At 50.1% G+C, this 27,014-nt stretch overlaps 12 protein-coding genes across 12 annotated transcripts; 2 read left to right on the top strand and 10 right to left on the bottom strand.

Annotated features, from left to right (window-relative positions):
- Positions 1-127: 127 nt before the first annotated feature.
- UREG_02920 (uncharacterized protein) lies at positions 128-1,321 on the bottom strand (the record flags this gene model as incomplete). The annotated part of the gene is made up of 2 exons (XM_002543358.1): positions 128-836; positions 900-1,321. 2 exons carry the CDS (start codon positions 1,319-1,321, stop codon positions 128-130), a joined length of 1,131 nt encoding a protein of 376 aa, XP_002543404.1.
- A 339-nt stretch (positions 1,322-1,660) lies between these two features.
- UREG_02919 (uncharacterized protein) lies at positions 1,661-2,387 on the bottom strand (the record flags this gene model as incomplete). The annotated part of the gene is made up of 3 exons (XM_002543357.1): positions 1,661-1,707; positions 1,761-1,989; positions 2,064-2,387. The coding sequence occupies 3 exons, from the start codon at positions 2,385-2,387 to the stop codon at positions 1,661-1,663; spliced, it is 600 nt and encodes a 199-aa protein (XP_002543403.1).
- Positions 2,388-3,354: 967 nt separating this feature from the next.
- On the bottom strand, positions 3,355-4,311 carry UREG_02918 (uncharacterized protein; the record flags this gene model as incomplete). The annotated part of the gene is made up of 2 exons (XM_002543356.1): positions 3,355-3,948; positions 4,063-4,311. 2 exons carry the CDS (start codon positions 4,309-4,311, stop codon positions 3,355-3,357), a joined length of 843 nt encoding a protein of 280 aa, XP_002543402.1.
- Positions 4,312-4,846: 535 nt separating this feature from the next.
- Positions 4,847-5,639, bottom strand: UREG_02917 (uncharacterized protein; the record flags this gene model as incomplete). The annotated part of the gene is made up of 3 exons (XM_002543355.1): positions 4,847-5,063; positions 5,115-5,332; positions 5,391-5,639. The coding sequence occupies 3 exons, from the start codon at positions 5,637-5,639 to the stop codon at positions 4,847-4,849; spliced, it is 684 nt and encodes a 227-aa protein (XP_002543401.1).
- An 802-nt stretch (positions 5,640-6,441) lies between these two features.
- UREG_02916 (uncharacterized protein) lies at positions 6,442-7,239 on the bottom strand (the record flags this gene model as incomplete). The annotated part of the gene is made up of 2 exons (XM_002543354.1): positions 6,442-6,986; positions 7,176-7,239. 2 exons carry the CDS (start codon positions 7,237-7,239, stop codon positions 6,442-6,444), a joined length of 609 nt encoding a protein of 202 aa, XP_002543400.1.
- Positions 7,240-7,840: 601 nt separating this feature from the next.
- On the bottom strand, positions 7,841-8,871 carry UREG_02915 (uncharacterized protein; the record flags this gene model as incomplete). Its single annotated transcript, XM_002543353.1, has 2 exons — positions 7,841-8,422; positions 8,488-8,871. 2 exons carry the CDS (start codon positions 8,869-8,871, stop codon positions 7,841-7,843), a joined length of 966 nt encoding a protein of 321 aa, XP_002543399.1.
- Positions 8,872-9,509: 638 nt separating this feature from the next.
- On the top strand, positions 9,510-12,051 carry UREG_02914 (the record flags this gene model as incomplete). Its single annotated transcript, XM_002543352.1, has 8 exons — positions 9,510-9,532; positions 9,584-9,812; positions 9,865-10,115; positions 10,174-10,370; positions 10,427-11,309; positions 11,368-11,713; positions 11,784-11,878; positions 11,934-12,051. The coding sequence occupies 8 exons, from the start codon at positions 9,510-9,512 to the stop codon at positions 12,049-12,051; spliced, it is 2,142 nt and encodes a 713-aa protein (XP_002543398.1).
- A 182-nt stretch (positions 12,052-12,233) lies between these two features.
- Positions 12,234-13,118, bottom strand: UREG_02913 (uncharacterized protein; the record flags this gene model as incomplete). The annotated part of the gene is made up of 2 exons (XM_002543351.1): positions 12,234-12,386; positions 12,543-13,118. 2 exons carry the CDS (start codon positions 13,116-13,118, stop codon positions 12,234-12,236), a joined length of 729 nt encoding a protein of 242 aa, XP_002543397.1.
- A 1,906-nt stretch (positions 13,119-15,024) lies between these two features.
- Positions 15,025-15,582, bottom strand: UREG_02912 (uncharacterized protein; the record flags this gene model as incomplete). Its single annotated transcript, XM_002543350.1, has 1 exon — positions 15,025-15,582. One exon carries the CDS (start codon positions 15,580-15,582, stop codon positions 15,025-15,027), a length of 558 nt encoding a protein of 185 aa, XP_002543396.1.
- Positions 15,583-17,761: 2,179 nt separating this feature from the next.
- Positions 17,762-19,429, bottom strand: UREG_02911 (tRNA-dihydrouridine synthase 1; the record flags this gene model as incomplete). The annotated part of the gene is made up of 2 exons (XM_002543349.1): positions 17,762-19,202; positions 19,326-19,429. 2 exons carry the CDS (start codon positions 19,427-19,429, stop codon positions 17,762-17,764), a joined length of 1,545 nt encoding a protein of 514 aa, XP_002543395.1.
- Positions 19,430-20,214: 785 nt separating this feature from the next.
- On the bottom strand, positions 20,215-22,178 carry UREG_02910 (uncharacterized protein; the record flags this gene model as incomplete). The annotated part of the gene is made up of 2 exons (XM_002543348.1): positions 20,215-21,050; positions 21,113-22,178. The coding sequence occupies 2 exons, from the start codon at positions 22,176-22,178 to the stop codon at positions 20,215-20,217; spliced, it is 1,902 nt and encodes a 633-aa protein (XP_002543394.1).
- A 1,018-nt stretch (positions 22,179-23,196) lies between these two features.
- Positions 23,197-26,910, top strand: UREG_02909 (uncharacterized protein; the record flags this gene model as incomplete). The annotated part of the gene is made up of 6 exons (XM_002543347.1): positions 23,197-23,291; positions 23,361-23,515; positions 23,715-24,100; positions 24,162-24,558; positions 24,617-25,655; positions 25,707-26,910. 6 exons carry the CDS (start codon positions 23,197-23,199, stop codon positions 26,908-26,910), a joined length of 3,276 nt encoding a protein of 1,091 aa, XP_002543393.1.
- Positions 26,911-27,014: the final 104 nt, after the last annotated feature.

The following is a 27,014-nucleotide window of genomic DNA, read 5'->3' as shown; positions in this document are numbered from 1 at the left end:
CTGCATATTTCGAGAAATCTCCCAGAGACTGTCCTTATAGATGAACTGTTTGCGCTTGGCTGAGCAGGGCTAAAACTCCCCCATTTCTTCAATCTATTTGGCCCCATTTCCATGCTTAATGAAAAACTTACCCTTTCTGTCTGGCAACTCGTCTCTCCTCCTCCCTGTTTGCCTCGACACGACCCAAGAACTCCATGCGCCCCATATACCCTTCTTTTGCTCGACTATGAACGTCCAGCTCGTCTTTGATTCCCGCTTTATCCACATACGCAGCCCAATCAAGCTTCGACTTCATTACAGTATTCAGCTTGGGTCCTGTGACAGTCGGCGTTACTCCGGGCAGAGCTTGCTTGTCCCCGGCTGTTGCTGAGGTTTGTGCGGTCTTCACCCAGCTTCGTTTGTACATGTCCGGTGGATTTGGGTCGAAGCGTGAGAACCGCCGCAGAGGTCTTTGGAGCGGACGACGATCGGTTGTAGGCGCTTGTTCACTTTCCTGGTCGTCATCCATGGGGGACTCTTTGGGTTTGGCCTCCTCTATGGATGCCAGGTAGACTTTTGCTTCCGCAGAGTCCTTGGGCACTACCTTCTCCTCTGTTATGATATCTCCTGCAAATTTATAGGTTCGTTTAATCGTTATCGTCTCTTCGCCTGGGCGGGGACTAGGACGTTTATCTCCCTCCAACATGACCTTATCTGCATCTGCGGCTGTGGGTTGCTCCTCGTTCTTCGAGTTTGTAGCCTGCGCTCCAAAGTCCGGTGCGTTCATTTGAGCCCATACCGCGTCGACATCGACAGTGGCACCGTCTATCTTTGCCAGCGGCTTCCGTTCCTCTTGCCTGTATCCCCGGTCTATCAGCCAACCTCAGTCACTATCTCAGAGCGTTGCGCGCAAAACATACATCTTCATCTTCATGGCGCGTGTCCTGACGAATCCCCCGCCTCCACCGCCCTCGTCGTCCTCCGAGCCAGCCTCGAAATCGTCCTCAATTTCATTGTCGGCTGCCTTTTTCCCTTTTCTCTGCCTTCTCTCCTTCTTTTCCTTTGCTTTGCGAATCGTAGCCTCGTCCCCGGAATCCAGCGCACCATCAAGAACATATTCGTCTCCATCATGCTCTCCGTCCGGTGAGGGAGTGAGCTTTCTTCGTTTGCGCGGCGGATTGTCCACCTCTGCTTCGGATGCACTTTCGTCCCCATCGTTTATCTCAGCAGGCGCGTTGACGTCGAAATCGGAATCTTCTTCGGAGTTGTACTGTTCGTCATCGTCAAGGGTTTGGAGGTTGGTTTCTGGAGGAGCAGCGTCGGCAGGGAGAGCAGGGGCCATGATCGTAGAATATCAAGAATATCTATAAGTTCAAAGGCAAATTTACATGTATAACATATTCTGGAGCCGGAGTTGGCTATTTAATGTCTTGTCATGAGCTTGAGCTGTGACTAGTCGGAGCTTGCCAAAGTGGCGTTCCTGAAGTCAGAAAAAGCTTCCCTGCAACATCCAACGATCAACTTGTTTAGTTACAATTCCACAATTCTTGAGAAAATAGGTGAATCATGGAAAGCTAGCATTGCTATATACAGGATGTCCAGCATCCAGCTATTCATCGTGAATTAAATACTCTGCTTCTCCGAGTCGAACTCAGCGACAACCTCCCTTTTTTTCTTCATCTCAACCTCTAGATACCAACCCCTTCCCGCTGAAAGACACAACCCGAACTGAAGAACAAGCAAGAGACACATGATTGCAAAAGATGCCCTGGTCTCCCTACAAAGCTGTGGGAAATCCGCAACCGCATCAATGTCCACTCCGTCTGCGTCCCTGCCGCCGAAGCCCCACGTGCAAGTCCACGAATTGATCGTCTCTCCGCGATAGCTGCCGTTTTCGCTATGAGGATTGGTATATATGAGGGTAAAAACGACGGCGATGAGAGCTGCGACAAATCCAATGATCGAAATGGCAGTCGCAAAAGAATTGAGGAGGAGAATACGGGATCGGGGCTGAGGTGCAAATCAGCATCAGTTCAATCTCAGGCACAACGAGGTCAGCCGATTGGGGAATGTGAAAAACATACCGAGGGAAGCAATGCCACGATCGAATAGGCAAGGCTCTGCAGTGCAAGGATAACGCCACCGATGACAAGCGCGACGGAGGGACGCAGCTCCAGATTCTCGGGCCACAGCGCTAGGTACATCTTCTCGTACTTGCTCATCTGGTTATAGTACTGGAGAGCGTGCCCTTCGGTGGCAATGATGGCAGTGGCGAGAGCCAACGTGACCGCGCAAAGACCGATGCGAACCCAGTGAAGTGTCCTGGTTCTCTTGATGTAGGTGGACTCGTCTTCGTCGGAGGCCGTGGAAGGGGCATGGGCCCCGCGCAAGGACGTTATGGATGACATGATGCAGGACAAATCAGGCGAGGATTTAGAATTCAATGAGCATTACCAGATGCCGCGGTTGACAGAGCTCAGGAGCACAGAATGAGTGTGAGAAAGGTAGGAATATTAATCAAAGATTATATGAAGCGCCAGAAGTCGATCAAGCGACTTGAATTCAGAATGAATGAAAGACCAGCTCTCAGAGCCTACAAAACAAAACGGGAATTGCCAGAATCACAGTGTATGAAGGGCACTCTGGCTGCTAAATACCCATCTTGCGTTCCTTCACAAACCCAGCAAAGGCATTCTCCCATCCTCATTGGTGTTTTTCTGTGAAGGGAGATGCATCAAGCTTGAACACATTTCACCAATCGCATCGATTAGATGGAGATGGAAGACTTGCATACCCGCCGGTGGCGTTGCTATTAATAGAAAGCGGCTCACAATTGAACAACTAAGACCTGACCCTGTCACCAGAAGATCAAGCTTGTGATGTTGAAAAAGAATGCAGGCAACTCTCGCTGGAGGTAATGCTCAACCATGAGAATAGTTCATTGATTCATCAGGAGAGGTAGTGGACATGGTAACGAATACAGAGGTATCTTGAGCCGGTCAAGTTTGAAGAATTTATCGAGTATGATGGTGAAGACAGATGCAAGTCAGCTGCTTTTAGGATCACGGCAGCCTACTCCTTGCATTATCCATGTCCAGTAATGCACGGTGATATCAACCTGGAAATCCCAACTGATAATAAATGATGATTCTTTGGCTTCTTCTTGAATGAAGCGAATACCACATCACTGGCAGGCCTGACAACAGTTCTTTGACCGAAAATTGCAGCAACCGCCCTTGTCCTCTGAGCTTTTGCAAGAGTATCGCTCTGGGACGCTTGCGGGATCAACGCAGGCTTTCACGTTCCAATCCATCATTGGTAAAACCGAAACCGACACTATAAACGCACAGGAGCTCCCATGAGCCGACAGCCATTCTATTTCGCCAACATCCCAACAACGCTCTCGAGCGCCTGCAATTCTGCCTCGTCGACCTTCCTCCCCCTGACCTGAGCGGCCCTGCCTCCCAGTTCACCGATTCGTTCCAGATGTAAATTCGTCCGACTATCAATATACCGCCTCCGGTCTTCCCGCTTAGTATCATACTCGCCCGCCTGGTCCAGCAACGCAGACAGTTTCGTCAACTTTGGTCGTAGCTGTGCCAATACTGCCTGTAGCGCGGGGAGTTGCGAGAGGAGAAATGTAGTATTGGTAGTAACGGGGGTATGCGACGGGCCGCCATCGTCACCCACGTTGAGACGTTTGGCGGCTGGGTCGGTGAAGAGAAAGGACAGGTTAGGCAGCTGGGGATATAGGGGGTTGGAATTGCTCTCGTCGGCTGGGATCTGGCCTTGGGCGCGGGATTCCGTGGGTGCGAGCATGGAGCGGAGCTGTGAGATCAAGGCTTCGTTTCGCGCGCTCTCTTGTTGGAGGAGATGGTTCAGCTTCCGCGTTTCGCGTAGCTTTTTGCGCTGGGCGGTGATGGACTCCGGTGTGGGAGCATTCTCGGGCGGGTGGTCAAATGAGATATTCTGGAATGATTGACGGATAGCATTAGCACCTCAGTCAAATAAACTGTAGTAGAGCAATGCACAACCACCCGCAGCGACGCAGTTGGCGGGCCCAGGCGAGGGGGGGTTCAATACCTCGTGGTGGCTCAATCGCATCCATTGCACCAAATCATCCGGCACCATGAGGATGTTCCTCAGCACGTAAATCTCAAACTTGTCAAAGGCTTTATCTACGGTCGCTTCGAGCAGCGTCTCCAGCTGATGCAGGCCATTCTCGATTTCGAGGCGCGCCTCGGGGTACTGTATGTTTCCATCGTCGTCGGTGTCGGGGATCGTGTTTGCCGCGTGTCGGAAGCCCAATCGCTCGGGCGGGGTATTTAGCATGCCATTCTCGAGACTGGATATGGCTTGGTAGACGAGATTGTTGATGGAATTGATTATGTCGTCAATGAGGGACTACTGCGGGAAGAGAGTGTCAGATGGGCTGATTTCAGCGGGGAAGCAAAAGACTTTGCATCGCCTGAGTAACTGACCAAGGGCGTATAGCTGAAATGTTCCGTCAGGAGAGCCGTGGACGCGTCGTTCATGATTGCATCGACGGCTTGAAAGGCTCAAGTTCTACGATGCAAGATGCCTGCGCGTCGCGTGGTGCATTGAGATTGTGTGTCAAGTCACGTCACCTAATTAACAGTGGACTGCTACTCAATATAGATCATTACTGAGCAAATCGATGCCGAGTTACAGCAGTATATCGAAGAAATAGCAGTATATACTCTTCTGATTATTATTGGAGCTGCTAGCTAGCCATGTCACTGACAAAAACAAAAAAGGTCATAATAAAACATGCAGAAATTCCTATTGCAAAGGAGCCATCGTTTTGGAATCAAAAAATAGCAGTACGCAAATCCTATCAAGTGGTTTAGAACGCAACAACCGCCGCCACAGCCAAGAGCATTCCGCCAAATCCAGCTGCGTGCATCACATTCCTTGGGGCAGCATTCTGTTCTGCTGCGCTTCCCGTGGTGGTTGGGCGGCCACTGTTTGGAATGGTATTGGTAGGGTTCGTTGTTGAACTGTTGCCGGCATTTGCTGCCAGCGCCCTGTAGGCCTCGACAGTCTTATTGCTCCCATCGACACTAGGAAGGGTAGTTAGCACTTGTCCGTCTACAACACAAGAGCGGACTTACGCGTTGATGGCCATGACCATCCCATTCTGGCAATGCTTTCCCTGTCCGCAGTAGAACCACATCGGTTTGGTGTCATTGACCATGATTGTGAACACGGGCATCTGCCTGGTTCCGTCCTCCAGAGGCATGAATCCAGAACGAATGCCCGCAATGTCTGGCTGGGACCGGCTGATTGGCTCGCATGGTCTGTCAAAGGTGGATTGGACAATGGAATGGTTCTGATGGCCAGTTAGCACATGGGTAAATCTACTGTGTATACTCTGTACGATCACCTACCCGAGGATAAAACTGGAACTGGACCATATCGCCCTGCGGAACTTTGAGGTTGTCGGGATAAAACTTCAAGCCACCCTCCATGTCTCCGACTCGTACCACATGTACGTTGACCATGGAGTCTGGGTTCGCCTGTCGTTTGGCCAGGGCATCGTCTGTTCGTGAAGTTAAAGGATAAAGTCTGTCGTCGGTTGTGGCCTGGGTCCCGGCTACGAGCAGGAGGGCCGATAATAGGATATTGCGAAGAGTCATTATGAAAAGGTTGAGAGGTTGATCTCTTAAGGACAGTGATCCGGTGGCGAACGTCTCCGAATGTAGATGACTTGTGCCAGCACTATATCAAGTTTAACGAAAGGACAGGTAATCACTCCCCAGGAGCTAGAGAGAAAACGAAAAGAAAGACAGAGAAGCAAAAGGGTATCACTAGATTCGAGAGGTATGGAAGATGAGAAGAGGGAGAGAGAAGAGCAGAGACGGAAAAGCGGCAGAAGTGCATTTTCATATATGATGTTTCCCAGGCCCCTTGGCTTTGATCAGGGGGTTTGATTCTGAGATTGCTCGCCGTTTTGGGATGCACCGTGGATCCCAAAAGGGCACACTGGCGCTGCTTTGGGTATCTCGAAACAGGATGGGAGCGGCGAAGATGGGCTTGGGCTTCGCCATCTGACGCGAACTGTCGGAGCATTGTGACAGTGTCAGACTAAAATCTCCGGGCGGGAACAAAAGGCAAAGCTGCATTTTGGTTAGAATACATCTCGCACAACAGTGCTGCCTCTAAGCCCGACGGCGAAACCAATGCCCTGCTCAGTATTTGGATGGAGGACATCGCCTCGTAGAAGCGTGGACAGCGATGCAGTGGATTATTCACTGCTAGATGGTGGCAGCACCGGAGATATGATCGCGAGTCTGGAGCATTGGGTGTTCCGTGCATGAACGCCATGCTGATGGTGAGGACGTTGCAGTTTGAGGTTTGTCGCAGCTGGCCAGCCAAGACAACAGGATCACACATTCTATTCCCTTCACTCTCACTGCAGTGCTAACTAGTAAAAGAATATCACAGAGACTCGCCCGTTGGACGCACCACTGTAACCTCCAGCCCTGACCGTTCCAGCACCAGCCTCGTCCTCTGCCACGGCACGCCAAATAACCCGGCGTTGATCCGGCAAGACCAGAGCACCAAAGGCTTTCTTACATCAACAGACGCAGCTTCATCTTCGCCGGTCTTCAAGCACTGCATCTCATCCAACTGCCTCTTCAGATCCCCCAGAGCCAGCCTCGTATTCTCGATAATCTCATCCGGCGCACTCTTCAACTTTGCGGAGAAATGCCAGGACGTAAATAAACAGACTATCCAATGCTTCTTTCCCGCCGGCTGGGGCCTCGAGCGTGGTGGCTGCCCGCCCCTGCTCACCCGCTGCCTCTTCCCCGGCGGTTCAACAGCCGCCTCGAAGGGACCATAGTCTTCAGGCTGAGGCGGGATGAGCAACGCCGTTCCTTGTATCTTGGAGTCCTGTCTTGTAGCGTCAGATGGCTTTTCTCCTCCCTTTTTCTGCTCCAAGAGATATTTCTGGCAATGACTGCGGTATATGCGGTATGCTCCTGGGTACTAACCTGATCAGCTAATTGTTGCCTGTGTACGGGAAAGTCATGGTAGCTCTACCTTTTCCCTGAATGCTCCCGCGATGCCCTTGCCCCACGCTCCTTGACAGTTGCACGCATCTTTCAAAGCCGTCAGCTATGAGAAGCTGAAAGTGATGTCAAGACGTAGATTCACAAGAAGGGACATACGAATCAATGCCGCGTTTTCAGGCGCGTCAAACAGATCGCCCTCTCGCTCCAGAATCTGACTCATTTGATATCTGCAGATTGGGATTGAGTCGAAACACTTGCTATGGTGGGAATCAGAATTGGCTCCCTATTTTGTTTTGTTTGTGCAGATGATGAAATGTTATAAATCGTAATGCAAAGCTAGGTTGAATGGTAAGTACCACTTTCTCCTTTGTGTTGAGACCCCGAGGTCAAGCCTTTTACTTGTTATCTGCGTAAAAACTGACTTCAAATGCGTGGATTCTGATATCCGGGCAAGATGGCCTTGGGACTTGCTAGATAACGAATATATAATTCTTAGGCTACAGATCGCAATAAAGAAAAAACAAGTCCTTCATTATAAACTAAAAAGGGTATCAATATTCCAGACTCCTTCGCAAGTGAAGATAAAGGGATACACCATAGAGAAACCCAGCCATGAGATTGGCCGCCATTAAAGACCAAACGAGATTTCTCCTTGCGTTTGGATTCGAATTCTCAGATGGTAAGCATTTTAAAGACCCATAACACCATGACCTATAAAACACGCACGAAAGTGGTGAACCGTTGCAAAAACTCCGCCCACGTCCCAGGTCCCCCCCAGCGTTGATATCTGGCCTTCTTATGGAGACGATGGCAGACCCAACTTAATGAGAAAAGAGTTTCGCAAGGCTCTTGTATTTCTTTACCTTCCTTCCGCTATCACCCGAAGACGGCCCAATGAGAACCCCGGCCTTGGGCGATTCGTCTTCGGTCGACGTTCTTTGAACCGGAGTACGCCGGGAGTGATTGGGCTGGGCTGTTGGAGTGGTATTCTTTGTAGTGTTCGGCTTAGCTCTGCGAGTCATAGACCGAGAAATGGTTTTCATGAGACCATTTTCCTCATGTGAAGTTCGCTCCATTTGTTCAATCTCATCCTTGATGGTAGAACCGTTTGTAGCAAAGCTTTCCTCATTCATCGATATAAATTTGACAACCCCACGATCTTTGGAGATGCCCAGTATCTCTTCCATAGCTGATTGGATCAGCGCCGTATGTCGCATATTCATTGTTGGCTTGACCATGTGCGGCAACGCGGAAACAGTCATAAGGTATGCTGGCTCTGCTGAAGCCCCGAAACCGAGATAGGCTCGATCATCCAGCACGATCATCATGGAACTCTCTGGCCGTTGAAATATTTGAGCGAAGCTAAAAGTCATATCCGACACGATCCTGACTCCATCTTCCGCCTACTTAAATGTTTAGCAAAGCAAAGTAAATGGGGGCAGCCATGAAAGAGTAACACCAGCCATACCTGCAGATTCGTCTTTATCTCGACAACAACGATGGAATCTTGGTTCACTCTATGTCGCGAGGTATGGTATGGCTCCCTCAAGCCGAACGCCTCGTTGAAATACTGATTTCGCTGCCTGGCCAGCTCTCTCTGGCCGGGAGAGCTTATCAAACTGTGTTTCAGACGCGTATCGTCGGTTGGCGCGCCCCGGTGAAGCTCTCTTGATAACTCGTCATTTCGCGTCGATGCCGGTATAGCAGGGGATTCTTGCTGCTTTGGGACCAATTTACTTTGCTTTGCCTGGGCCTCCTTGGCTTGTCGATGCTTGTAGGAAGAAGGGGACAGCAGCACAGGGATTTCTTTTGGGGGAGCCATGGATGAATCGTTGGAGCGAGTTTGTTCCATGTTGCAGGTGGGATTAATCTCGGTTCTCTCATCACACAGGCACCAGAGAGCAGTCTAGAAAAAAAAGGCAGTTTGCTCGCAGCAGATTCGAAGTCAGAGAGCAAGATGGCAAGTGTTGGTGGTGTGAATGTCTGGATGGAGGAAGCTGGAGCCTTGCGAGGTCCTTCACTGCGTCCATGACATCAAACAGGGAAGCCTCAACATCCTCATGCTCATCAAAGAAGCTTCAGGCACATAGAGCAGTTGAGCTGGGTGTTTCTCTCATCGGGAGTGAGGAGCTTGTGCTACCTTTGCCAGTTTGGTCTTGCTTTACAACTGGATATATCACACTAGTAACAGCACTGTTCTGGCTTCTAGCTTGTTTACAATTGGATTATCATTGTAGAGTGGACAAATAACTAACTATACATCTATTCTTCATGTTGAGCAGATTGAACTTCACCATCTAGTTAGTGATGTCAGGATTCAAAATCTTGTTTTCTTGCTAAATAAATAGATTCAGCGCCAGCTGCTCTGCTTTTTCATGTTCAGCATAGACATCCAGACATCCAGGCATCCTTCGCTTGGCAGTGATAACAGACCCCAGTGCGTGATTGACTGCTTTTACGGATAAACCACTTCCACAACATCTGGTCCTCATGGGTCATCTCACCACCGTCGCGTAAGTTCCCACCCGCAAGTACTTTGAGCATCGACTAACGGTCCGTTGTAGCACCTGCAGCCTGAACCAATGGGCTCTCGATTGGGAGGGGAACGCCGCCCGGATCGTGGAGTCCATCAAACGTGCAAAACAGGCGGGCGCCAAACTGCGAGTAGGCCCAGAGCTGGAGATCTCCGGCTATGACTGCCTGGATCATTTCCTCGAGAACGATGTCTATCTCCATTCTTGGGAGATGATGGCGCGAATCCTCGCAGATGAGGAATGTCACGGAATATTACTGGTATGCATAAAACCATGCGCAGCCATGGAAGACCTTACTAACGAGTCTCTAGGATGTTGGCATGCCAATCATGCACAGAAATCTTCGCTTCAACTGCAGGGTGATTGCGATTGATGGCAAGATCTTACTCATTCGTCCAAAGGTCTGGCTGGCAAATGACGGAAACTATCGCGAAATGCGGTACTTCACCCCGTGGGAGCGCCCTCGGCATGTGGAAGAGTATTACCTGCCACGCATTATCCAAAGGCTTCAAGGCAGTACCAAGGTGCCGTTCGGAGATGCTGTTATATCAACGCCGGATACGTAAGTGATGCGCATTCAAAATCTAAATACACAGACCCATCTAATGTTTCCCTCAAAGTTGCCTGGGCGCGGAGACTTGTGAAGAACTGTTCACTCCCGCAGGGCCGCACGCCCACATGGGTTTGAACGGCGTCGAAATCTTCACCAATAGCTCCGGGTCCCATCACAGCCTACGGAAGCTTGACCAGCGAATTTCATTGATCCTTGAGGCAACTCGGAAGAGTGGCGGCATATACCTCTATTCAAATTTACAAGGTCAGCGCTTTGCCAACCATGGCCCTTTTTCGCACTTGTGGCTTATCTGTAAACAGGTGGAGGCGGAGAACGATTATATTACGATGGTTGCAGCATGATCGTAGTAAACGGCGAGATCGTCGCCCAGGGAAGTCAATTTTCTCTCAACGATGTGGAAGTTGTCACCGCAACCGTGGATTTGGAGCAGGTTAGGGCGTTCCGCTTCGCTCCCAGTCGAGGTCTCCAAGCAGTTCGCGCTCCTGAGTACAGGCGTATCGAAACGCCGTTCAGTCTGTCTGCAGAGAGTGACCAGTTGGATCCCCATCTCTCGCCGTCGCCTCCCCTTGATATGCGATATCATCTCCCCGAAGAGGAAATCGCACTTGGTCCGGCATGCTGGCTGTGGGATTATCTTCGCCGTTCCCAGCTTGCCGGCTTCCTTCTCCCCCTGAGTGGTGGAATTGATTCTTGTGCCACCGCCATAATCGTGTTCTCGATGTGTCGTCTGGTCATCGAAGCAATTGAAAACGGCAATGACCAGGTCATTGCGGACGTGAAGCGGATCGCCGGGGTGTACGAAAAGGAAGGCTGGCTACCAAAGACGCCCCAGGAACTGTCCCATAACATTTTCCACACTGTGTATATGGGAATGGCGAGCCAGTCTTCCAAAGAGACAAGAAGCAGAGCCAAAGAGTTATCCAACGCTATTGGCGCTTATCACGTAGATCTCAACATTGACGACATTTTCAATGCTCAGAAAGACACGTTCACCAAGGCTACTGGATTTGAACCGAAGTTCAAAGTGTACGGCGGAACCCAGGCGGAAAACCTTGCCCTTCAAAACATCCAGGCACGTACACGAATGGTAACTGCTTATGAATTCAGCCAGCTACTTCCAACCGTCAGGAAGAGGCCAGGCGGCGGCGGGTTGTTAGTTTTGGGAAGCGCCAATTGCGATGAGTAAGTTAGCAGCAGTATTGCCATTTCTATACGAAGCGTTATCTAACGTCTACGATAGGGCCCTTCGCGGATATTTCACCAGATACGACTGCTCATCTGCAGACATCAATCCAATTGGTTCAATTTCTAAAACGGACCTGAAGCGCTTCATCGCATGGGCGCAGCGGGATTTCGACCTACCCATCCTCGAAGACTTCCTCAATGCAACTCCGACGGCAGAACTGGAGCCCATAACAAAAGATTATGTTCAAGCCGATGAAGTGGATATGGGCATGACGTATGATGAGCTGTCGACGTTCGGCGTTTGCCGTAAAGTGTTGAAGTTGGGACCATATGGGATGTTTGAAAAATTACTGCATGACTGGAAAGGCTTGAAGCCGCGAGACGTTGGAACGAAGGTCAAAGTGAGTCTATTGCGTGCCGCTGTCGCTCCGTTGTTTGGTTTAAGACCGCACTCTTTAACACTAGCCCTAGCGATTCTTCCACTATTACGCTGTAAACCGGTTTAAGATGACAACGTTGACTCCGTCATATCATGCCGAATCATACTCACCGGATGATAATCGATTGTAAGTCGCGTTCAGATCGCGTCATGCTTGATCTGGGTACTGATGTTCCACGCAGTGACCTTCGTCCTTTCTTGCTTCCGCCTCAGTATTCAAGCTACCCGTTCAAGAAGATTGACCAGCTGGTGGAGCGAATAGAAGCCCGCGAGGGAACGGGCAAATCTAGCACGCAGTAACATTGAAAATCGCCCGCATGTCAACGATGTGTAAACCGTAGCTCTTACGAATAATGCGTTGGGTCTTCTTTTGAAGCATTGTTAGTAAGATGCTCAGTGATCTCAATGCCTTCTATTTAGACAGCAGACAATATAAGAATAGGGCATTCGTTCCAGCAACAACGCACCTACCAACAGCAAGTCTACAGGCCGTAGATATAGCCCAGATGTTTATCCTGCTCAGCATTTATCCTCGCCGCAGGACAAAGTGCAACAATGATATTCAAAGAGGGGGTCTTCTTCAGCTCTGTGGATAGTGGACAGCGCGTTACCTGGCTTCGTGCAAGCTCCCTTTTCTATTTCAAGAGTATCATGTTGCGCATTTCATGTCGATCAACGAATCCCTCAAAAGTCGAGCAGCAACTGCGGAGCTAGCTTCTCCAAGTCTTCGACCTGCACATACGAAAGGCAACAATGTCAGCTTGGTCAAGCCAAATCAAGGTTCAACATACCTCCAAGTAGCTATCAATCATAGTCCTCGTTCTGTCCCTTTGAATCCCATCCGTCTGTAACTTGTCCTTCCGCTCATAAATCGCCCTCGCGATAGCTTCTTTAACAAAAATATCGATGTATTTTGCATACAGTCGATTTGCGTCTTTGGTAATCCGCATTTTTTCCCCCTTACGCTTCATATGACGATGGATGATAGCAGCCAGCAACTTTGGCGGAAAATCCGGCTCGGAAGTCTCTAGGCTTTCTTTCTCCTCCTCTTTCGGCGCAATGATTTCGGCAAGGATATACTCCGGGTCGGAAGATAGCGAATCGATCGATGATCGCCGGACGGGGTCAAGGTCCTGTTCAACGGGGGACGGGGAGCGATTGTCGGGTGCTTGCGGAGGCTCTGACATCCGTGAAGGGGATACGGTATGGGGTTCTGGGCTCATTTGCGTTTTTGACCTCTTGCGGGAGGAGCTATTAGTCTTCTTGCGGGCGTTGTTTGCCCGTGGCACAGGCTGAATCTCATCGGAAACGGCGACAGAACGCGGAGGCTTAAAAGGGAGGGGGTTTCGTTTTGAGAGAGGTGGCATTGTTGAATTGTTGATTAGGATTCGCGAAGAAGCGCGTGTATTTCCAGTATCATGTCTCCATTTGACTGCTTCGTCCTTAAAGGCCCGCGTTTGTTTGCATTGTCTGCATTGCACTTAACTAAGTTAGTTAACTAACAGGTCTGTCAACTCTGTAGGGACACCACATAATTTCTAAGGAGTGCCAGACATCGCCTCACATACAAATTACGATGGGGAGGGATGGGCAACCTCATCTCACTTGTACTTGAAGCAGTGAAGATTCATCCACAGAGACATAAACACCAGCAACAAGAAGACAAATAGTCAGCCTGCTGGGGTGCCCACCAGCAGCAACAGAGTAAGAGGCAGAACACTCCAGTGTTAGGGATGGCTACGGCGATCTCACTAGTTATACAGTGGAGTTATGGGGTACAGTGGTCCGCTTGTAGAAAGTGAAAACACTCAGTCCTAATTTGTGAAAGAAAACCTCTAACAACTGAATGATTAAACTGCTTCCGGTCTGACGCCATTCACTCGACGCTCGCGATTTCCCTGGACTAAGAGATCAATTCCCAGACGCTCTCCGCTAGATCAAGGAGAGTGTTGCGGTCAAAGACCAAGTCGCCTTCACCAGGCCCTGGTTCGCTCTCAAGGAGGCTGCGGTAAGATATTCTCAGATCCCCGCCTTCGACTGTGGGAGATTGTCCATCGCGACCCGGGGCAATTTTTATACATTGCAGCCTTTGGGGCTGGGGCCGGCTGGTGGCGGAATGACGGCCGGATCTGGTGGTTTGTGCTCGCATGCGCGGGGCTGGTTCCCATGAGGAAATGTATATATTTCTTGAACCTCGTTTGATGTCGATAATGACCCCCAGGTTAACTGCTCCTTCAGAGGCATTGAGCCACCACTCAATATCTCTCTCCAGCTTTGGGCCTGTCTCAGAGTACCCAACTTCCAGTACTACTGTTGGCCAATGTCGGAATTGGCCACCGACTTGGTGCCTTGGTGAATACGACCGATCTGCCTGCTTTGCTCTTCCTGGCGTTTCGACTAGGCTTGCACCACGCATTGCGATACGCCGTTTGATTCCCATTTTGTGGGCAAGAATCACTAGATGCGCGGTAAATTCGTCCGCCACCGTCTCATGAACTGCAGATGGCATCTTTAAAATCAGCGTTTTTGAACACGGAAAATAGTCAATCAGTCCTGGAAGCCTGTCCTTCGCTTCAAACACTTCCTGGGGAAAATTGGTGAAAACAATGTAGCTGTCGACACTTGTATCAATCGTCTCGAGTGCATCTTCCATCTTTTGCAATCCTTCAAACTGATAGCATGGTGTATTCGGTGGAAGCTGCGCACCGTTGGGCGGCTGCACTTCCCTCACTGTGGAATAGTCCATCTGTTGTCCTTGACAGTTTCCTTCTTGTTGGATTTTGCTGTGATTCTGTGCCCTTGGTTCCAAGCCAAAGGCAAGATCGACGAAGGACGGCTGATAAGATATAAATGCATACAGGGCTACAGTTACGTCACTTTTAACCATAACCACTAGTTATTCCAGGTATTCCGGGAGTTATATAAGCAGCCGACTCCGTGCCTATTGCTTTCATCCTTTCTCATGAGATATTCAGACAGCTTTGAAAGACTGCAGAGAGCTCTCTAAGTAAATAACACCACCAAACTGTGCAAAAAGGCCATGCACTAACAAGTGAATTAAGTGACAGCCCAAACAGCCCAATTCACTCTATCCAGATCTCCACCACATAGTTACACAAGGAATACCTACCCAAATCCTTCGAACAAAAATATCAACACCAAGCTCCAGCGCTATCCACGGCCAAAAGATAATCATTAGCAAAATTGTGAGCAAAACAAGCCACTGGGCCCTAGACAGGAAATACCACCTAATCCCTTTCGCAGAACAGGAGGTCAAGCGAATGAAAACATTAATTCATATCTCTTCATCAAGGCCTCCATATCGCTATTGTCATATATGTCCTTCGAATTTATTTTCCGTTTCGTAGCCCGAACAAGCGCACTTGACGTGCCATCAACAGAACCGCAAGCGGCGACGTTGTTACTCAGGCTGGCATGATGGTCATCCCAGAGTCGTTCTAAAAAGCGCATAGTTGTCCTGATGTTTCCCAGGTGGAGTATTTCCCACATTGCCTGTAGCCGATGTATAATGAACTCCCGCTGTTCAGCTTTGCGAGCCAAACTCCCGAATAGTGCCAAGGGCCAACACAGAGTGTGGGAAATCGGGGCATCAACGGGGAGTTCGTCGAGCAAGTGTTTGAGGGTTTCGAAACGTTCGCAGATAAAATCCGGGAGATCAGTTTGAGCGGTTAAGGGTGGACTCGCAAATGACGCATCAAGGTAGCAGAGAATGGCTTGTTGGTAGATCCGCCCGCCAGTGATGAAATCATCGCGGGCATCGGAAGGTGGCTGCCAGGATAGAACCTGCGACCTTAAGTCGTAGTAGGCCATTTCGTCAGCGTCAAAGTGGCTTAGAGTTCCCGACACTTGCGTATGCCGACCCCGTTCTTGTGTTTCTTTTAATTTTTGTCGTTTTCGACGCGCTAATTCTGATACCTGAGGGATCATATCGAATAATTCATACGAGCAGCCGACGAGCATACCGTAGCTTTTGCCGCTCACCCAAGCAAAACCACTCGTTGGGGGTTCATGGCGTGCAGTATCGTGAAGAAGTATACTTTGAGAGTCGTTGCTTATCTCTGTAATACGCAAGATGTAGGTATAGAATTCTTTCAAGAATTCAAGCATCGATTCATCGATACGTGACGAAGACGGGGACGAAAGCACGGTATTGAATAGGATATGGGCTGCTCGTAGGTGGTGGGAAAGAACCCCACTGGCGTCTCCTCGTGTCGTCTACAAGGAATATCTTAGATCAGCAAGTTGAGAATGGGGGTTGAGCCAAACCTCATACCTCCACAAAACAAAGAACCAAAGCCGTTGCTAAAAGAGGTATTGGATCGGTTCCCGGGCTAGCCACGAGGTTCGTTAACCCATATTTCAGCGATCGCAACGCAAGTCCCAAGTGTGTCCATGTGCTCGCTTCGATATCCGGCGTCCTTCCTGCGTTGCAGTAATGTATGCCGCTGCAGGCCAATAGGCTCTGTAGAACGGTGTCTGGATATGCTATTGCCAACCGTGGAAGTTCCGTCTTGAACGCATTGAATTTACCGCGATGAGCAGACATCACATCTCCGGTCCTCTCTACCCAATGCTGGTAGAGCAGGAGGGAGATTGGCGATCGAAATATCGGTTCTAGGTTTGGTTGTTTTCTCAAGCCTGCAATATCAAGCACGTCAAGGTCGGTCTGGAAGACGGGAAAGGCCTGCTGTTCCGGCTCCCACGATACTGGGGGCAAGGGATCGGTATTCGTGGCATCTGGAGTCCATGAACAAAGCGAAAGTATCTTCTTCCTACTGCTGGAGCCGGAAGCCGCGGGACTGGAAAACCAACTGCACAGCAAGACATTGCGCTCACACGATATGCAACTCGGCTTCCTCCCATCGCACTTCTTCTTTCGAATCCGACATGGGCGACAGCCGTCTTTCGAACGGCGCGCTTTAACAACGTGCTTCTCTGTGCCCTCACGCGACATTCACAGCGGTTTCACTCGCCTGCTTGCTCAGGACCGGACAGGAGACAGGTAGAGATAGGGCTCGTAGCGATAGGGCAGCTGGTCGTATTGTCGAATTCGCATTCCTCATCGCATTTGGATGGACTTCGCATCCTGCCGAGTGTGGGGTAGCTGGCTCGGTCTTTGGTCTCCTCAAGAGGCAAGCTACCTTGCATGCTCTGGACTAACTCCAGTAATAGTTAGTTAGTTCGTTCATCGCCGCTTGGTTCGGTAGCGAACCATCGCCAAGAGTTTGCTCGGTCTCTGGTTCATATTTGGAGTCGGCAACCAAAATGCATGCCTGTTTCTCCCAGGCCATCTTGAACGCCAAGTTGCATTTTGTGCATCCACCCAGGACGCTTCCTGACGGTGCTCTTCGTTGATTGCGAGGCTGTCCGATGCCCTCGCCAGAGTCCCCGTGATTAGTTAAGCTTGCACGAATGGTCACGTGGCGATAAGGGCGCGAACGAATTTAAGGTTATCCAACTTTATCAGCCACTAACCGAAGATAGTTAGCGTCGTGGGCCTCGAGTCATTTGACCCCTGATCATGAGAGCTGCTGAGTCAACTACAGGGAGCAAGCCACGAGAATGGATAGTTGATAGTTAACTGTCTATTGATTCTTCATCTATTATTAGGGAGAAAAACAATGACGACAAATCTTCAAGTCGTCCGACAGATCAATTCTATTCCCAGATTTTCCCTCCTGTTTCGAAATTGTCAAGGGAGTTGATTTCCCGATCGCCGACGCTGCTGTTCATGCATTGTGTCACAAAGTGGTGTCGTCAGCCCCCGGAAGCACGCTGTGAACCGCCATCTGCAGTTGTTCCTAGAGCCAATATACGTAGTATCGACGTTGAGGATTCACATTTCAACCCTTACAAATAGTCGTTCCATTGGATAGAGATGCTGGTGTGGCAACTTTGATTGCGTATCTGCAGAAACGCGATCTGGTCACGACAGTTCGCTAGGTGTCATAGCATAATGGAATGATAACTGAGCATAGACTGCTCACCATCATCCACTAACCAGTTGATCTTTCGGCGTAGCGATCTCCTTTTCCACTTCAACGCCATTTCCACAGGGAATACTCGATCCAGGTGTGGCACCGTTGGACCTAGTCTGCCCATTGTTTGAAGAGTCCGCTTCCAAGCGATCTTTCTTTTTCAACTGCAAGGCGCCTTTTTGCATTGCCTCTTCGGGAAGAGGCCGAATGTAGGGTTGGCACACCCACCACGGCCGTTTATACTGTGCAATAGTAGCTTGAGAGCCAGTCAGCTCCCGCCCGTCTTCTGGATTCCCATCATATAATCCTGGATTTGCATTGTACTCTTGGATGCCCTGCTTGACCGCCTGATCGACAAGGCTTACGACATTTTCAAAGGCCGCGATGTCTCCCGCTCTAGACTTCGCCAGAGCATCACGGACATGAGTTTGCTTTGAGACGAGGGGACGAAGGAGCTGGAACATGTGGCCCTGCATCGCTGTAAGGTTGGGCGTCACCACCTTTTGCTCCCTGCCCTTTTTTTGCTTTTTCTTTGGAGGCCCTTCGTCCTCAGGCGTAGGCGCAGATGTTTCTGAGTCCTTGGGAGCTTCCTCCTCCGAAGCAGGCTTGGATGGATCGTAGAGCGGTTCACGCTCAGGGGGAGCAGTCTCCAGGACATACTTGTAGATGATGTCCATATACCTCCTCAAAATAAAGTCTAGTCTGTATCCACCCGTTCCATCTCTTCCGCGCCAATACTCACAACCTTCCTTGCCAACCGGGGGCGGCGGGCTGAAAATGGTTGGATCTGACAAGTTTCCCTCTGCACTCATCACAGCATCTGCACCGGTAGCTTCCAAGCATTTTTGAATGTCGTCGTGGTTCAAAATATTCCCATTTGCGAAAATCACGGTCTCAGGCGGTAAATTGTCTCTCAGGTAGCGGATATAAGACCAGTCAGCGACACCGGTATTATGTCCCTTTTGTTCTCTTCGCCGTCCATGCACCGAAATGAAACTCGCGCCCGCGGACAAGATCATCTTCGCATAATCCAGCGTCTTCTCCCTGGTCTCTAGGATGCGAAACTTGGCCGTCACGGGGATCGAAAGCCCTGTATGCAACGTATGTATGAGTTTATAGATCAGTTCCGGGTCCTCCTGTAAAAACGCCCCGTAATGGCCCTTTTTCGCGATCCCCTGCGGACATCCCAAGTTCAAATCCACCGCGTCGCAGTACGGCTGCACGAGCCTGGCAGCAGCAAGGAGTTCGTCGGGATCATTGGCGCAGAACTGAACGATAAGCGGCCTGTCGATGGCGGGATTGCCGTCGAGAAATGGCACGGGCTCCGCCGTTTCGCCCGCGACCGGGCTGGGACGAACCGCTTCGAAATGCTGGCTTCGATACGCGGCGCGATCTTTAAACAGACGGGCATGGAACATGGGCGAATAGGCAAGGAGCGGATTCGACGAGCCACTGTCCGTGAAGGAGCGAGTAAGTAACCGCCATGCCTACAGATTGTAAAAGTGATGTGATAATCCGTCAGTGGCACATCCCCCGCATAACTCCAGGAAACTTGACGAACAAGCACGTACAAACTCCGACCGATCCACCATCGGTGCGATAATCGTTTTGGGGCTGCCTAGGCTCCGATAAAACTCCCTTCCGGTCAGTTTCTTTGCGCCGGTCGCGTTGTGCGCCATGGTCGACATCCCGCCCAGCAGCCCACGCAGCCGCTTGGAGTAGCGGGGACGAAGCAAGCCCAAACGCGGTATTTTCGGAATATTCAAAGAATCAAAGAGAAGTCGAGGAGCATCGACTGAAGGATAGTTTTTATGTTGACTGTAGAGAGATGTGCCTTTGAAAAATCCGCTGTACAGAGGAGTTGCTCGTCTCAAAATTTTTGCACCCAATGAGATGTCATGCCGTGAAGTCTAATGCGGACCGGCATCAGACGAATTCAAGGGGTACAAAGTTCTAACGAAGCTACGAATCTCAACGTACCTCAATGTTCAGTTTTGGTAAAGGGATATTAGCGACTACAAGCCGTGTAACTGATGGTTGCCAAAGGCAATGTTCTTTCAAGTCCGTCTATTGTTAACAATCAAACTACCTAATAAAACCCAAAGTTGAGCAAATATGTCAAGTGCAAGGTGGTCATGCGGAGCCTGTACATGATTCCTAACGACACTGGCCACAGATTTAAGAAATAATTCAGTATTCACAGTGATGAACGAGTAAATGGACAGGTGAATTGAGAAGAAACAAAGGAAAAGCGTGACGTCCCAATGATATATAAACCGAGGCAATGCAATCGCTATCAAGTCCCAGGTTCAAGAAGGAAAGTCTATTCGAGTACGGAATAAGTTGGGGTCGTTAGGTATGAGGCATCAGAAAGGATCGCTAGGGAACGAAATAAGTGTTGATTGAGGAGGGCCATGGGGATTTTGCGGCTTTTGTGTACAAGGGGGGAATTGCCGAAAGCTGATTAATCCAGATGAGAAGTAACACGAGATATGCGCTGGTATGCGCCTTCAACGCTAGCTTGGAGTCGTTTAAACTGTCGCAAAGCATGGTGGTCCGAATGGTGTTGGTCTGTGGGGTGAGTCGCTACAACTAGATCATAGCGTGCAGACGCCTTCCCTATTTCGGGGCCGCGAAATGGATGACCGAACGGTTCATTCTTAGATTCAGAATTGGGTTGGTCAAGGTAAAGTGCGAAGGAGGGATCATTTTCATCCACGTCAACCTCGATGGCAGGACAATGGGGTTCGTTTGCTTCTTCCATAGAGTAGCTATCGAAGATCGAGAGTGGTAAAGCCGGTAATTCACTTTTGGCCTCGTCAGCTGAGGGTAATCCCACGGAAATCGAATTCTTGCCAGAGAGGACTGCGGGGTCGACAAATGGTCCTTCCGGGACGTCCAGAACAGCAAGGACTGTAGGGTTGGTGAAGTTAATGTCGATACCCGAGTTCCATCCCGAATCCATCGACGCAAAATCAAATGGCTCTTCGGCTATGCTCGGAACAACTGTTTGAGTATTCTGTACTTCCACCTCTTGGGATAGCTGGGGCGCTTTAGCATCACTCGACATGTCAGCCGGCATATGGGTCTGATTCGTTAACGGAGCCTTTTGCAAAAGCGGCGGAAGTCCATTCACGCTGATGTCGTTTAAAAATGAAGCAAAATGAGGAGACGAAAGGAGCATCCGCGTAAGATCCCCTAGGCGGGCATTCTCTTGCATCAGAGCTTGATTTTGGATACGAAGCTCGTTTGCTTCATTGGTCTTTACGGTAACCTCGCCTTCAAGCTGTCCGATATACTCTATATAGTCGTTAATGGGGCTTCTAGGAGCTGTTTAGCTCACGAAGGGTTTAGCTACTAACCCTTTCTTCGAGATCTGAAGGCACGAGCCGAAACTTTATTGCGCAATTGACGTCGCTCCTTACTACTCAACTTCTTCCCTTCTTCACTTGCTAGTAATCTTTCATCCTCATCCATGTCTTGTTCGTCCTTTTTATGTTTTGTGGGTTGAGGGAGTGAGTTTCCAGCTCCTGATTGTTCGTCACCGACGACGACGCTATTCTGTCTCATTTGTTGGAGCAAACGAGAGATGCGTTCCTCGACCAGAGGATCAACAGGCCGGCTGACTTTGCCTTGCTGGGACCGACTTGATTGGCGAGAATGGCCTTGTGGTACTGATGGTTGTGGTTGACCCTGGGCTAGTTGATGCTGTTGCTGACGTCGAATCATTTCTTGCTGTCTTTGTTGCTGGGCGGCCCGTGCCCTTGCAGCCTGCTGCTGATGGATTCCTGGGTAAACGCGTCCTACCTGTGCTGGAGGCGCAACGGGCGAAAGCTCCTGGCCACCAACAGCGTTTGGGTCAACGAATTGAGTTTTCGATGATTGTGAGGATAGCATGGTGCCCTGGGATAATCCAGCGGGATCTGATTCCAAGTCCAGATCGGTGGAATCGTGTGGGAAAGCGAGCATTGGGCTTGTGTTCATTGATAATACATCTGCCGGACGATTGATCAACCCGAAGCTATCCGGCTGGCCGAAAGCGAGGTCGTTGAAGCCCACACGCATACTGGGGCCTGGATTCAAAGGCATCGTATTTGCCAGGCCGCCCATGGGCAAGCCCGTCTGTTGCTGGTAAGAGCCATATTGATGGCTTGGTGCAGAGAACGAGACCTGCTGCGAGGGTTGGATGCTCGAGCCAAATGTGTTGCTATTTGAGACGGGAGAGGGAGTTGTGTTCGACGGCTGAAAGGGTTGCGAGGAGGGTGTTGGATGCACTGATTTGGCTTCTGCTGAAGGAGAGAGCGAGGGCGACGGATACACAGGTTCGAAGTTGATGTACGCATCCATCTCACTGGCATCATAGCAGCCATTGAAGTTTGGGGTGGGCGATATGGCTGACATGAGCGACAGTTCTCCCGCAACAGCCATGGCGGCGGATTTCCAAAGATTGTGGGCCGAGCAGAATGAAGAGTCGAGTGTGCGATGAACGGGATGGATTGCGTGAACGATCGACTGAGATGGAGGTGAGGGTGAGCGATGGAGGTTGGGACGGGGAGATGGAAGTTGGGTGATGCTGGACGAAGGGAGACGTCGAAGGAAGAATGGGTGAAACCGTCTGATCCTCAGGGAGACTAGCACCGCCCGCAGTGGAGTCGGTCGGTCTCCAAGCACTGAGCCTACGTGGCCCCTTGTAAGATTACCGGATGCTGGCAGTGCAGGTGCCCGTATTGCGCGGGTCACGCCCGTCAAGGCAGCAGCATTTCCTGGTCGCATGCCCCACACCCCGCACCCTAACTGGCTCGGCATAGTTACATTGGGCGTGTTTCAGCACCGTGTCACACGTCCCATTGGCCAGATAGATTTCCGCCGCGGTAATGATGGATACAGAGCCGGGATAGGGCTGAGGACTGAGGCTGTGCTGCTGCCATTGTGAGCTGTGATTGGCTGTTGTGTGCATAATTATGTAAGCTGAGTGGTTGGCGCGAGTGTGGGATCGGCTAACCGAGAAGGGAATATTAGCTGCATGTTCGGAGTCCGGAGTCGGAGTTAACACACCAGCACCAACTGATTCTTTGGACTCTCTGGACAACGGGCTTCCACTTTTGCCTGATTCAAACATGGATATCATGATACATGATAAATGCAGAGCTCTTTTTCGACAAGCTCTCTTATTTCCGCACAGATGGTCGGCAGCATTGGACAGCTGAACCATCTGATGGGCTCATCGGGTCCTCTTGACAGACATCGCACGCTCTTGGCCAGCATGGCTGCATGGGTGGATTGCTGCATGGCATTCAGTCAATCAGATTTTATCATAAAATCATATTAGCTGCACTTGGAAAGATGTGTCTTCTCATCATCGTGGGAGCCCTAACCCCACCAGCGATTGAATTGTTTCCCCCGCAACGTTCACAGCAGAGGACCGCGAATTTCCACCGACATAAAAATGGCTAAGGATTATGATTTCGGGATTACCATTATCCATGACCCAAATGCGTCTGCTACCGCAGGCAAATCCCAGGCCCATGAAATCGCTTTCGAGTAAGCTCGCTGCTCAATGGGCTTGATGCTTTTGCTCTGGAAGCGGACGGCGGCTTACTACAGAGACAGTCTGGTCGCGATCCATGGCCTAAATGGGGACCCCTTCCGGACGTGGACTCACCCTGAAACTGCAGTAATGTGGTTGAGAGATCTGTTACCTGAGGCGATCCCCAATATTCGTATCATGACCTTCGGATATAATCCTCGCTTCAAGAATTTCACTGGTCTGGAAAATCTACGAAGCATATCATTAAAGTTGCTCGCTGAGCTAGCAGACCTCCGGGCAGCCGAGAACGTCAGTGACTGTCTGCCTTTCGTAGCAGTCCTTCGCTTACTCATATCCAGGAGAAATCGAGGCCTCTTTGTCTTTGTATGCCACAGCCTTGGAGGAATTGTAGCTAAAAAGGTGAGGAGCCTTGCTAGATAAAAGCGGGGATTTGTGCTTAGCCACTGCAAAGGCGCTGGTGATGGGCTGTACCGAAGCGCGAGAGCGCGTACAAGAGTCTGTATGTGGCATCTTATTTCTCGGTAAGATGTTCAGAAGCAGTTTCACGCCCGGCGTCTCTGATCAGCATTCAGGCACGCCTCATAAGGCCAGCAGCCCTGCAGCCATGGGAAAAGTCCTGGCTAATATCGTCTTTGCGTTCTCGCCCATAAGAGCTCCTCTAGCGCTTATTAGGACGTTCAAGGAGGAATCGGAACTCCTGCTGGAGATTACTGAAGACTTTCTTCAGAGGAGGGAAAGGATTCACCTCGTATCCTTCTACGAGCTGGAGTCGACCTCCATTGGTCCTTTCCTAAGAAAACTTGTAAATACAAACATACATCTCTTCAGCGCATTCGCCAGTGTCTTGATTGACCCGGCTTTAGATTGTCGAGCAGCGCTCCGCAATTTTCAATGTTCCCCTCGAGACCACTGTTCCCCAATTTGCCGACCACAAGAATATTGCTAGGTTCAGCTCTTCGGAGGATCGGTCGTTCCTCCCTGTACTTTCGCAGCTGAAAGAATTTGCTCGGGTCGTATGCAGTGACCGTGCCAGTAGGACACGATCATTCACAGCCACCGATCAAAATAAGGGTAGAAGCTTGGGATACTCCGTAAGGCATGCTGACTCCCAAACAGAACCTTCTATTCCGTTCGACGTGGATATCCAACCGTGCTCATCTCTCCGTGGAAGAGAGGACATATTTGATATGCTGAGCAGGTACTTCCGCACAGATCAGACGCAAGCACCAACGAGACGGACATTTGGAATATGCGGCCTGGGTAAGCTCTCTCATTACTTTCAACATTCGGGTCCCACTAAATCTGTGTAACTGCGTAGGGGGTGTTGGAAAAACACAGATAGCTTTGCACTATGCACTCCAAAATTTGTCGAAATACAAATCGGGCGTCGCGTTTATAAATGCGACATCACCGGCCTCGCTTTCCGCACATTTTGATCGCTTAAATGATCTTCTTAGATTGGGGGACTCTAGGGATAAAATAGGGGCTGTTAGAAGTTGGCTATCTCGGCCTGAAAATAGTAGCTGGCTCCTAGTGTTCGATAACGCTAATGATCTGAATACGGCACCACTTCATAAGTATTTCCCAGCGGTGAATTGGGGCCACATCATTATCACCAGTCGCGACCAGGCGGTGATTGGCAGCATAGCCGACGACGGTCACGTCCTGAATCACCTGGGAGAAAATGACGCAGTGCAATTACTACTCCAGAAGTCGGGAATCCAACACCCTACCGAAGATGCTTTGGAAGATGCAAAGAAGGTCGCAGGTCTTCTCGGGTATCTCCCACTGGCTCTAGTGCAGGCCGGGGCGTTCGTTCGCTCGAGACATCGAAGCCTTGGGGAATATCGTAAGCTGTATATGACTCGAAGAGATGATTTACTTAACTTTGCTCCACGCCTCGGAACTGGAAAGGCAGTTTTAGCAACATGGGAAACCAATTTTAAACAAGTGGAGCTGGAGTCCTCGGGAGCTGCCTGTCTGCTCTATCTCTTCTCTTTTTTGCAGCCATTTTCCATTCCAGAGGTGCTTCTACAACGAGGTTCCTGTCCCCAAAAACGGTGGAGTGAGGATGGCGAAATAACGGAGATTTCCGCTGAAAACGAAGGGGTAGAAACAGAGTTGGTCAAGGTCATACAAGACGTTTTTGAGTTTGATACCGCAGTAGAGAAGCTACTTTCGTTCTCGTTGATCTCATGCAAAAGAGAATCGGGTGGGCTTAGAAGCTTTTCTATTCATCCGCTTGTCCAGCACTGTGCTGCAAGAAGGTTATCCCCATCAGACGTCAGAAAGTGGCGATGGCAAGCTCTTTTGCTTGTCTGCCATGCATTTCCGAGGAGCCGCTACCTTGACCCGCTGTAGGTTTACATCGCAATCCCTGGAAAGTCAGCAGCTAATACTTATCACAGAAATGGAGAGGTTGGGAGGACTTTGCTACCTCATTTGAGTCGAGTCATTTCCGAGTATGATGCCATGTGTCTCGAGCACGGAGATCAGGTTTCCTTCCGGTTCGAACTTGCATCGACACTTCTCGCCGCTTCACGATTTTCAAACGCAAAATGGAAATTCGAGGCAATTGATCGTACCAAGAAGCTCCTGGAAGGCAACTATGACCCTTTCCTTAACGCCTGGCTAGCATATAGGGAGAGTTCGGTAAGGAGAATGTCAGGAGACCAGGAGGAGTCGGAGAACGTCCTACATCGGTTCCCGCGCGACACGGCTGCGCCTAAAGGGGAAGAATTGGAGCCGAGTAGGAGATATAACGCCCAACGTGGAGAGCTTATTATTTCCTTTGCGGAGAATCTAATTCGCGAAGGGAAGTTCGCTGAAGCGAAAACGCAGTTGTTGCAGTGGGAGCCGCTGGGAATACCCCCTTCATCTCTTGAAAAGATAACCTCTAGAGCCCGAGACATAACCCTGGGTAAGATCCTTCGATTCCGGGGCCTCTTCACTGAAGCCCATACTCTGCTCGACCGTATCCTTCAAGGCTGCCTTCTTGAAGACTACTTCGAGGGCACTGGCTGGTATCGGGTCCTCTTGTCCGAGGTAGCAGACCTGCTTTGCGAGCTAAATCAGCCGGATGAGGCCGAAAAGCTCTTGCTTCATGAATTGAACCCCATGCGCGAGAGGGGGACTCAAAACATTGCCACGGGCCGGCGGCTACAGCTGTCGCTTGCGGAAACCTACCTGCAACGAAACATGTTTGCTGAGGCGGAGGAACTTCTGCTTGAGCTTCAACGTGCATTTTCGTTGTCTGGTGAGCCGGGCTATAATGTTAAATTTAACAATTTCCGTGTTTGGAGTTCACTGGCGAGGAACTCCCATAAACAATTGGAGTGGGAGCGAGCTCTTCCACGTTGGAGGGAGGCTTTATCGGCCCTGGGGGCCCTCGGGCTGGATGGAAGTTTCAATGCTGGTATCGTACGCTGTTCTATCGCCCATGCACTGTTAATGACTGCCTGCGAGACAGAGAGTGCGTCTATGTTGCAAGAGGCAAAAACAAATATGGCAACAGATGATCGAGTATATTGGATTCCCATGTTCAACTCCAACTGGCATGAGTACATTATCAAAACAATTGAAGAACATGAGGAGAAGGAGCAAGATGTCTAGACTATTCTTCTACAGGCATGTATGCAGATATATATTAGGCACCGCTTTCAGTTGACAAGATTTGTGTTGGTAAATATAAAAGTGATCTGCTATTACAGAGTAAT

This window comes from Uncinocarpus reesii, genomic scaffold, assembly GCF_000003515.1.
Source record: "Uncinocarpus reesii 1704 scaffold_1 genomic scaffold, whole genome shotgun sequence".
NCBI classification, from domain to species: Eukaryota; Fungi; Ascomycota; class Eurotiomycetes; order Onygenales; family Onygenaceae; genus Uncinocarpus; species Uncinocarpus reesii.
This window is presented reverse-complemented; position numbering and strand designations above follow the sequence as displayed.